We start from the raw sequence: 12,173 nt of genomic DNA on the forward strand, positions 1-12,173 counted from the left end.
GAAGCAGGCTCCCAAGGAGCAGAGAGCCCGATGCGGGACTCGATCCCAGGACCCCAGGATCATGACCTGAGCCGAAGGCAGATGCTTAACCATCTGAGCCACCCAGGCGCCCCCAAGAGACTATTTTCAAACACTTTGGCTACACTGATCCTACCGTCCTGGTAACTCAGGGACCAATCATGGAATCCCTCCTGCTGCTGTGTATCCAGAATCACCTTCTGATTATAATCTCTCTGAAACAAGGCTCTATTTTAGATTCTCAAACCTGCACAGTGCCAAAGGCTGGTGATATCATGCAGCAGTAGAGGACTCAAAACGGCCCCAAACTGGATTTCAGGGGTGCCTGGGTGGCTCAGTTGATTGAGCGTCTGACTCTTATTTCAGTTCAGGTCATGATCTCAGGGTCTGAGATTGAGCCCCAGTGTCAGGCTCCATATTCAGCATAAAGTCTGCTTAGGATTCTCTCTACTTCTCCCTCTGCCCCTGCCCCGCTCACACTCTTTCTCACTCTCTCTCTCTCAAATAAATAAATAAATGAATAAATAATAAAAAGTAAAAACCAAAACCCAAAAATATACCTGGATTTTGAAGTGTGTGGGGGGGTGGTCCCAAAGGGAGAGAGAGGTTTATTTTGTGTAATTACAATGGGTTCAAGTCACAGTATTTTTCTCTTGAAATAACTTTAATATTTTCTCTATAGACCTGATCTCCTGAGCTTTTTTTTTTTTTTTTTTTTTCCTTGAGGGAGTTGTCTCCACAACAACCCTTTAGAAAAACCTCTGCTGTGTGTTGGGCAGATTGATCAATTAATGCCTTTTTGAAGTGTTATTGGAAGGCCCAGGTTTCAAGATGGTATCACTGTACTGTGTATCTTCCTAGACACCTGGAGAAGCTGAGAAGAATGACAAGTCTATCTTTGTAGGGTAATTGGTTTTTATAACAGGGAATGCTACTTTCAAAATTCATTATGACATAGACAGGCAATGGGTCTAGGGCATGTTTCTTCCAATAGGTGCGTTAAGTGATTTCCTAAATTGCCTTTAGGAATTTAGAGAACAAAAAATGAGTTCAGATGCCTGGAAAAGCATCATCTCTAAGATTACCATGAAGAATAATTTGGTACGAGTCAAATGCTGAGTCTGTGTCTTTTGGTTTAAATGACTGAACTTGAATGTACATGTTGATTGAATTTTGTGTTTGGCATAGAGATAGTGAAATGTGCTGCAGGATTTATGGCTCATAGGTTGTTAGAATTAAGAGGCCTTGGCTTCTCTGGCTCCTAATTTCTTCCCTTTCCCTATGTTGGATCTTATAAGTAGAAAACAAACCTCTGAATCTGCTGAGTTGAATTCCATGCTGCTCATGCCAAAGATCACATGTGTAGATTATATTATGGTTCCTCTGTTTTAGAATCTTTGCCCTGGGTATGGCCAGGGCAAATAATGTTATAGGCATTTCTACATTCAGGAACTATGGTCTTTGCACAGGATTTCAACTTGAACACAAAAGTTTTAAAAACATAATAATTATAAGTGATGTGTGTACTTACCTTTGTTTACAAAGGCAATTATTTGAGGTAAAAGATGTGTATATTCTAGTTTCAGTTTTACAAAATTTTATGTCCTGAATTTGCAGCTCTCCATATTCCTTGAGTAAATATCAAATACAAATATCAGTGACCTGGGATGAGTTTGTATGTCTAGAAAATATTAAATTCTTGAACATCTCACTACGAAGGTATTATTTTTTTCTGATGAATCTTGGATTCCACCCCTCCAGGCCTTTACTTTCCAAGCTCCATTGCCTCTGAGACCACAGGACATCAGCGGATTTCCATTTCATTACTTTCCTGTTAAGCAAAACCCTTTCCAAGCTTTCTTACCGGGGGAAAGTGTTTTTAGATTTCTGTCGATACTTCTGCTGCACAGCCCATTGATATTTTTGTGTGATTGCATTGTTGGGAATCATTATGATTATTTTAAGGTCCGCATGCCTTGTGCCTCTCTCCCTCAATTTCCCATTTTTTGGGGGACCAATCCATACTTCACATTCCTCTCACTTCCCATTCATTCATCATTTTTTTAAAGTTTTCTTCTGAAATAATGATCCACAGGAAGCTTCAAAGATATGCAGAGAGGGTCACATACCCTTCACACAGGATGGTACATCTTACTAACTACAGCACAACATCAAATCCAAGAAATTGATATTGGTGTGACAAGTGTATACTGTCCTATACCATTTTACCATGCCTGTAGATTTGTTTAACCCTTGTGAACTCTTTCATTTCTACAAGGATCTCCCTGTGCTACCCCTTTATAGCCACACCTTCACCCTTCTCCCCACCTTTCTGAATCCCAGGCAAGCACTAACCTGTTCTCCATTTGTATGATTTTATCATTTGGAGAATGTTATATAAATGGAATCATAAAAGTTTTGAACTTTTGAGGTTGACTTTTTTCAACTCAGTGTAATGCTCTTGGGTGTATCCAAGCTGTTGCATATATCATATTTTGATCTCTTTCCTACTAAATAGTTTTCCATGGTATGCATGTACCACAGTGTGTTTAACCATTTACATATTGTAGGACATTTTGGTTCTTTCAAATTTTTGAACTTCTATGAATAAAACTGCATACATTTTTTTTTTTTTGTGGACATAGATACTCATTTCCCTAGGATAATCGCCCAGGGATACCCCTATAATTCTTAAAATATTTATATTTCTCTCTCAAGCACTTAATAACACCAGTTGGTTCACAACAGCTATTCAATATTTAAAAAGTGGTCTTTTCTTTGATGGCCTAAAAAAATCAATGGAGTCACTTGATTAATGAGAATATACACCATCAATATGGGGGATCACAGGTGTTTTGGAAAAAGACTCATAGTGAGGATAGTGTTGAGGATGTGATCATGTTGTAAAGCTAACTTTTCTTGTCCTCAGCTTGCCCTCCTCCTTGGACATCAAAATGTATCTGTTAGAGAACTCCAGCAATTATAGCTATAGAATCTGAGGAGATTGAATAAACAGTTACATTGCCCAAACCAGTTTACCTTTAATCGGCAGTGAAAATGGGTATCATGTAGAATTCAGTGAATTCCCATAGCCTTTTTCAATCAAACATTAAAAAAAAAATATCCTTGGTTCAAAGCTAAGTACTTTTAGAAATATAACCTAGCATAATTAGAGGAGTTGCTTTAGATAATCCCCAATGTTCACCTGTAGGTTAAAAATCTATGATTCTAGGGCACCTGGGTGGCTCAGTTGGTTAAGCGACTGCCTTCAGCTCAGGTCATGATCCTGGAGTCCTGGGATCCAGTCCCACATCAAGCTCCCGGCTTAGCGGGGAGCCTCCTTCTCCCTCTGACCCTCTCCCCTCTCATGCTGTTTCTCTCTCTCTCAAATAAATAAATAAATAAAATCTTAAAAAAAATATCTATGATTCTGTTAAAAAATTCTGCTTCTGTGGAAGGAAGTAAGGAGACCTGTGAGGTTTAGTGACTTAATCTGCAAACAAATAGTTTGCAAATAGATTGCTTGACCAAGAGATGTAGAATTCAAGAGAGTCGGGGGTAATGATGTCCTTTTTTAACTGAAAAAAATAGAAGTGAAATTCATTTTTAAAAATAATTTAATTACAAGTTGATTGCAAAGAAAAATCTTTCTCTTTCTCATTACAGATTAAATCAGAGAATGGATTATAGAAATCAGACTTTGGTGACTGAGTTTTTTTTCATGGGCTTAACAAATCACTTCCAGTACCAGGTTGTTCTCTTTGTGATATTTCTCTTGGTTTATTTTGCCACTCTTCTGGAAAACGTGGGGATGATCACCCTCATTTGGATGGATCCCTGACTCCACACTCCCATGTACTTTTTTCTCCACAAAGATATCAGTCAACATCTTAGGACCAACGACAGAAGAGGAGCATATATCCACAAAAGACAAGTGGCTGAGAAAAAAGTAATCTCTTTCTTGGGTTGTGCTGCCCAGTTATGGTGTTTTGTTCAGTTTGTAGTGACTGAATGTTTCCTCCTGGCCTCCATGGCATATGATCGGTATATGGCCCTCTGTAAGCCCTTGTTGTATACTCTCATTATGTCTCAGCGCATCTTGTGGCAGCTGGTGTTAGGGCCTTATGCCATAGGTCTTATGATTGCCATGACCCACACGACACTTGCCTTTCATCTGCCTTACTGTGGCCCCCAAATCATCAATCACTTCTTCTGTGACGTTCTTCCTGTTTCGTCCCTGGCATGTGCAGACATCTATGTCAATCAGATTGTACTTTTCATCTTGGCTGGAGGTGTAAGAGTGGTCAGTGGTGTGACCATCCTGGTTTCCTACATTTACATCATCATCGCTATCCTGAGGATCCACTCTGCTGAGGGGAGGCACAACGCCTTCTCCACCTGCTCTTCACACCTGGCAGCTGTCTCCATCCTGTATGGGACACTCTTCTTTATCTATGTATGCCCCAGTTCTAGTTTCTCCCTGGACATCAATAAGGTGGTTTCTGTGTTCTACACAGCTGTGATTCCCATGCTGAACCCCCTTATCTACAGCCTGAGAAACAGGGAGGTCAAGGATTCATTCAGAAGGACATTTGAGAAGAAGCAGTTTCTAATGAGTAAGTAAACTAGATTCCATTTGTACTACAGAGTGAGAGGAGATATTTACACAAGATGCAAGAACATGGGCTGAGCGATGGGAGTGCAAATTTTATGTTCAGATTCATTTTTTATTACGTTATGTCATTGAAAAGTCACACAAAGTCTCTAGGTTATAATTTTCTAATTTGCCATTGACCAGGAAGGAGTTTAAATCGTTAAGCTGAGATGAGAGGATTATTGAGCCTTAGTGCTTTGAAAATATTTTCAAGGATTGTGAGTAGAATATGAGAGGTTCTTTGTTAAATCCTGAATAAATGTTAGAATCATCATCAGTGACTTGACGGTACTTCTGTTTAGCTCACAAGGCGTTGAGATCTCTCAGTTGTCTGCAAGCTTGGCCTTGATTCTTTAAACGTAAACCATTAACAAATATATTATGGAAAAAAGGTAAAAATTTCAACTAATAAGATATATAGGTCCTGGGAGTGTAATGTAAACATGGTGACTCTAGTTAATAATTCTGTCCTGTACATTTTTAAGTTGCTAAGAGAGCAGATGTTAAAAGTTCTCTTCACTAGAAAAAATGACATAAGGTGACTTATGTTAACCAAAATTATTGTAGTAGTCATTTTGTAATATATATGTATATGAAACCAGTATGTTGTACACCTTGGTCTAACACAATGTGATATGTGAATTATATATCAAGAAAATGGAAAAAAGTGAATTATTCAGGAAGTATGTAACTATAGTGCTCTGAAATACTACCTTCGTGTTTGGAGTAGACATTTTACAAAGGCCTTGTACATCCCCAATACTCCTCTTATAGTACTAACTGTTGAGATTTTGCTGCTGTAGTTACATGAGTCGTGCATGTGAAAGGCAGAATGCAGTTCACTTTTTTAATAAAGTGTTTATTGTTATTGTGATTTACTGAATTTTGTGTCATAGGCAGAATGTGATTTTATTTTTGCAGATGTTCAGTCTGGCACACATGAAGAATCAATGAATTTCCCATGACCACATAACTTGGGTCACACTTTTATTTTCTCCAGGTCCAATATTCTTTCAACCATACTTCCGTGTTGTATTTTCTGAAACTTAGTAACAAGTCTAAGAAATGAGGGGATCAACCATATTTTTGTGCAACTCTAAGACTCAGTGAGAGCCACACCCTCTCTTCTCTTGAAGGCTTTCTTTACAGGATGTAAATCATCTGTAAGGCCCTAGAATGTGCTTGTCTTGCTTGTTTTTCACCAAGCTTTCTGCCAGTTTTTGTGACTGTGTTGAGTAATGATGTGAGTCAAGATGCTATTTAATTAAGAGTCTAAGAATGGGAGTCAAAGAATGTTAGAATCAATAATTAAACAGTTTTTTATATAGGCCTCTTACGTGACTGACACTTTACTGGTTATTATTCATATTGAGAAGAAAAGTCCTTCTGGAGTTTTCAGGCTAGTGTAAAGGAAAGACAAACAAGAAGATTGAAAAATATTTACATACACATGGTGATTTCTTTGACAAACATAAGATAATCAAGGAAAAAAGAGGCAGTATATTTTAGGAAGGGTAATTAAAAAAAAAAAAGCCTCTTTAGGGATTGGCAAAGTTGAAAAAATTCTTTTTATAGTATGGCTTTTCATGGAATCTAGAGGTCACTATTTGGATCATCAAAGGAGAAAGTGCCCCCTTCCCCATATAGTAACAGACGGTTCTGGGTATTCTAGCACTGAGTTGGGTGCGTGTGTTTGGGGGGGCCTAGAGTTTGCAAGCTAATTGAGTTTGATCTTCAGAATACTTTTATTCATTCCTTTAGATGATGTAAGTTTTGGGAATGGTCAAGGTTGAAAGTAGGAGGGCACATGGTATGTTTTATTGGGAGAAGGGATTTATTATATGCCGTGTAAACGCTGATAAAAATGATCACTTTCGAGAATAGATTAAAGTACTTGTTATCTTTCACCAGGTGACTCTTTGCTGCAGAAATTCATAAGATCTTCCAGGCACTTTATGCTGGATTAATTGTGGTCTATTTCCTACTCACTCCAGGCCTCTGTGTGCCATGAAAACAGGACCATACAAAGAGCTGTGCTGATTGTCTCGGTAGCCTTAAGCAGTGCAGTCTGAACTTGTTTTGAGGGAGGGGGCAGCACACTGTTCAAGCCAGACTCCTCTTCAGTGATGTGTGCACCATTCAGAGGCTTCCTCCATGGGACTTTTTCAGTCATTCTTGGGGTCTTATGTGGCCTTTCCATTTTCTTTTCTTTTTTTTTTTTTAAGATTTATTTATTTATTTATTGGAGAGAGAGAGAGTGAGAGAGAGCATGAGAGGGGAAAGGGTCAGAGGGAGAAGCAGACTCCCCACCGAGCGGGGAGCCCGACATGGGACTCGATCCTGGGACTCCGGGATCATGACCTGAGCCGAAGGCAGTCGCTTAACCAACTGAGCCACCCAGGCGCCCGCCTTTCCATTTTCTGTTTCCTCATCCTGGCAGTGTTGCCAGTCAATCTTTACCTCATCTGAGTCTCTCCTCAAATGTGATTCCATCCAAGAGGCCCTCTGGGCCTCTTTACCTCAAATAATTCTCTGCTCCTCCCATATCTCAACTATTTACCTTTTTTTCTTTATTATTTTCCAAACATGCTCCTGTAGTTGCTTTCTACTGCAGCATAAGAAATCGCCACAAAGCCAGTAAGTTATAACCACACAAATTTACTGCCTCACAGTTTCCCTGGGTCTTGGGTCCAGGTCCATCATAGCCTGATTCTCTTCTCAGGGTCTCACAAGGCTGAAACAAACCTGTTGCTTGGCCTCAGCTCCCTCCTACAGGCTCCAGGGAAGACTCACTTCCAAGATCACTGGTATGTTTGAGAATATTCAATTCCTTGTTGCAGGGCTGTGTGCCTATTCCCCAGTGGCGGTCAGCCAGGGGCCTTTCAGCTCCTCAGTGTTGCTCACCTGCCTTCTGTTGTGGCCCTTCCAGCTTTGGACCAGCATTTTCTTCTCTAGATCTCCACACATTTCCAACCTCTCTGACTCTTCTGCTCTGTGCTGGAGAAATCTTGGGACCCACCCATTCATCCAGGGTCATGTCTCTTAGAAGGTTAACTGTGTCATATAATATAACATAATCATATGAGTGGTACTTCATCATATTCAGAGATTCCTGGGATTAGGGCAAAGATTAGAGATCTTTACAGGACCATTTTAGGAATTCTGCCACCCACACTGATGCTCACAGAATAAACATCTATACTAAAGAACAGTAGTCTGTGAAGGGGAAGAATTGACATTCGAGGTTGTCCTTGTTAATTTGTGTGTGTGTGTTTTCTTTACTGGATCTGCAGTTCTGATTTTTTTTCTGTTTGTTTCTATGCTAACATAATTTTTAAAGCAGTTATTAGTGTAGAATTTTTTTTCTCTAACAGTAATGCTATTTTATACATTTGGTGAGGATCTGCTATATCATAGACACTGTACTACATGTTTTTGAAAACATCTTACTGAATATTTCAGTTCCCTTTGGTGATATGAGTTATTTGATCCACTTTACAGTTGAAGAATCTGGGGCTTTGGAGACCCTGAGTCACATGCATCACTTCAGGCATCTTCTAAATGAAGGAGGTACTTCTTGACCCCACTCTGAGCCTTCTCAGCTCCAGTCTTTTCATGCAGCCTCAGTAAGGGCATTATTGGGACAAGACTTATTCTCTTTTTGCACCAATATTTCTCTGGGTTCACATTCGCTTATTCCAGACAAAAAATGAGGACAATTTGATGTCGACAGTTATCATTTAAAATGATAATTCTGATAAGATTTGTAAAATGATGTAACTAAAAAGAACTTGATGTAAAGCTTCCAAAGGTAATCACTTCTCTTTGATCATGGAGTGTACTTTGGAAAATACAGTATTTGCATTGATTTTGATGAACACTTTCTTTTCATTTCAGCATATTTTCATTTTGAAATCAGGATTTCAAGTTATTCTTTGAGTAAATTGGTTTGACTATAAGGTTCTTCCTGTGTAACCAGCATCCTCATTTTGTCAAAAACTCAGAAAATAGAGACATATGTTGAGTAGGACTTTTGATAATGCCAGTTCAATCCAGGAAGATATGAACCTTCACCTACTAGAGTGTTTATTAGTGAGGGATGTAAGGCATAAACAAAGAATGATATACGGTGGCATTTCTAAGTTACAGAAGAAAAGCAAATGCTACTGTTAAAGTTCAAAGAGAGTGATTATTTTTATCTGTAAGGTATCAGGGAAGGCTTCCTGGATGAGGTTATAATTTAGCCATACCTTGCAGAACAGATGGAATTTTGACTTCCAATGTTTCAGTAAGTGAGAAGGGAAAGTCAGAAGGGTTGTAAGGAAGGAGGGACATATGGGTCTGTGTGGGAACGGCAAATCAGCAAGTGTGCTTGAATCTTATAATGTTCCCATGGTGTGAAAGGAAGCTGTTAATGTAGGTCCTGCAGGACTGAAGAAGTAATGTTAAAGTGAATCCAGACTTAAATCTTCCCAAGATATTGCCGTGATTCTGAAGTTTATATGGAATGCAAAGGATCCAAAATATCCCAGTTAATCTTGAAGAAGACAAGGCAGGTGGGATGTCTTCCTCTACTGAGTATAGACCTACAAAACTGTAGAAATTAAGATAAGATTGGGACATCTGGGTGGCTCAGTCAGTTAAGCATCTGACTCTTGATTTCAGATCAGGTCATGATCTTAGGGTCATGAGATCGAGCTCTGCATTGGGTTCCATGTTGAGAGTGGAGCCTGCTTAAGATTTTCTCTCTCCTTCTCCCTTGGCTTCTCCCCCTTTTTTTTTCCTAAAAAAAAAAAAAGTCAAGATCAAGAATAGACTAATAGGGCGCCTGGGTGGCTCAGTTGGTTCGGCTCAGGTCATGATCCTGGAGTCCCGGGATCGAGTCCCGCATCGGGCTCCCTGCTCGGCGGGGAGTCTGCTTCTCCCTCTGACCCTCCTCCCTCTCATGCTCTCTGTATCTCATTCTCTCTGTCTCAAATAAATAACTAAAATCTTTAAAAAAAAAAAAGAATAGACTAATAGTCCAGTGGGACAGAAGAGAGTGTTCAGGTGTATTAATGAATGCATGCTAATATCTTTATTATTAATGAATATACAGACCTAATACATGGACACTTCATTTATGACAAGGGTGACACAGCAGGGTAGTGGGGAAAGAAAGGATTGAAAAAAAAATAGCGTTGGATCCATTGAATGTCTGAATGGGAAAAAAAGTGGAATTTTATTCCCATCTCACAATACACATTAAGATTAATTCCAGATGATTTGGAGATTGAAATGTGAAAGGCAAGGAATTAAGGCATCTAGAAGATAATATTGGAGAGTACCTTTATGACATATGATAGGAAATTTTTAAAAAGTGGGCTACAAAAATACTAAATATCAAGAAAAATATTGATTCCCTGAACTACACTAAAATAAAAACTTAGGTTTACCCTTAAGAGTGTAAACATGGAAGCCACAGAAAGAGAAAGTGTATTTACAAGGCATATAAATGACATATTTGGAGTATATGAATAACTATTATAATTTTTAAGGAAAGACAGGCAATCCTGTGACAAAATGTGGGTAAGACACTTCAACAGCCATGAAAGTGGTTATGGAAATGGCCTATAAATACTGCAAAATTTCTCAACTTCCCTAGACATGGCAGCTAAAGGCACAATGAAATACCACTATACACTTACCAAAATGGCTAAAATGACAAACAATGACTCTCGTACAGTGCTTACAAAGGTGTGAGCGATGGGTTTGGGACAACTTCCTAAATTCTTAGTCAATATGAAAATATCTGTACCCCATAACAAAGAAATTTTGCTCCCAAGTATATTCCCAAGAGAAATACATGATCATGAACACCAAAGCACATGGTGTTCATTGGATGCTCAGTAGAGAAAAAAATCACCGAAGTTAAAACAGGGCAAATGCTCAACAACAAAGTAATTGATAAATCATTTGTGGAATATTAATGTAATTGAGTGCTAGCATCAGTAAAATACATGAACTAGAGATTTATTCAACAAAAGATGAATTTCGCAAACATGATGGTGGAGATGTTGTAGTTCCTGACTTGGGTGGTGGTGTACATGCATGTGCTCACAATGCAATAATGCTTTGCACTTAAGATTTTTGCACTTTTCTGTGCGTTATTCATCAATAAAAGCTGAAAAAAATGTGGTATCAGCCTTGAATTTGTCAGTGAAACCTCTCTCAATTTCTCATAAAAAAAAAACCCCTGTGTGAATATGATGGAGATTCTTTACACATTCTCATTCTCAGTGATTTTTCTATGAGTATTAGAAATGGAAGTTGAATGATCACAATGCTAATTAAGCTATCCTGGTAGCCAATCCTCTGCTGTAATGATCTGTAAATAACAGTTGCTGAGATTTTGTGGTGCTTCTCATGAGGAAAACTCAACAGTTGTTACAACATGGCACTAAAGTTTACTCTTTAAATGTTTTCTTGTTTAAGAAGGAGATAAGAAATAAAGAGTTTACTCAGTCAAGCACAGAAAACAAGTAAGATGATCCCAGTGGATTTTTTTAGAGTTTAAATATAGTAATAACATTTTAATTCCCTCTTACCAAATTCCCATGGTATGGCATGCTTTGGTACTTAAGTTCTCCCAGAATGAAGGAATGATGTAACTACTTCTGGAAACTTAGTGAAACAAGTGAAAAGACAATGTGTTTTGGAGTGGAATCTTACCAGTTCCTCGGGAAGAAAACTAAGAATAAAACCAAGTGATTCTAAGAAAGTCTGACCTCTTCTCTGTACGGAGGCACAGATGATGGTGGGCAGAAGGAGTACATGCTGAAAAAGAGTACAGTTTATACTCCGTTTTAATTTTAATTCTTGGAAGAGGAAACAACTCATTGGACCATAAGTTTGAAGCATTTAAAAAAATTCATTTCAGTCCCTGCATTTACTCTTCAAGAAGTTCCAAATAAATGGGTTTATGGGTAAATGAAAATGACTGACATCTAAAATGTGTTTTTTTGGTACATAGAGAAATATTTACTGTCAGACCATAATTGGTTGGAATGTAACAAATGCAGCAAATCTAATATGAAGTAATGTGAAATTCTGTAAGATGAACAAAGAGGTTATAGTCAAGTGAAACCCTCTTCAAGTTCGGTGACTGCCCGGAGCAGGAGAGAGGTCGGGCCACCCTCTCCAGGAGGGGTGCCATCTGCATGGAATGTTGCCCGCATTATGAGCATCTCACTCAAAGCCTGGGGTACAAAGGAGGGAATTCTAAATGAGAGCGCAACTGCAGATGTTTGCGAGCCCTTGTGCTTGAGCAAACTTTGACTCTACACGGGATTTCTCTGGGGCCTTATTGCTCTGTCATCAACAGCCCTTCACTGATAAATTCACATACGTGTATTGCTTGATTCTGTATCCCTCAAAGAGCATGCAGAACTGGGTTGAGACTTGGAGAGATCGAAGGTCCCCTCTTGGGAGAATGACATCTTTAAAAGGATGGAGACTGTAT

The 12,173-nt window shown here is 38.8% G+C and overlaps 1 protein-coding gene across 1 annotated transcript; it reads left to right on the forward strand.

The window, feature by feature from the left end:
* Window positions 1-3,697: 3,697 nt before the first annotated feature.
* Window positions 3,698-4,642, forward strand: LOC110576129 (olfactory receptor 1002-like). The gene is given in 1 exon segment (XM_021685213.1): window positions 3,698-4,642. A coding segment is annotated over 1 exon segment (945 nt).
* Window positions 4,643-12,173: the final 7,531 nt, after the last annotated feature.

Source organism: Neomonachus schauinslandi, chromosome 11 (assembly GCF_002201575.2).
Source record: "Neomonachus schauinslandi chromosome 11, ASM220157v2, whole genome shotgun sequence".
Taxonomy (NCBI): Eukaryota; Metazoa; Chordata; class Mammalia; order Carnivora; family Phocidae; genus Neomonachus; species Neomonachus schauinslandi.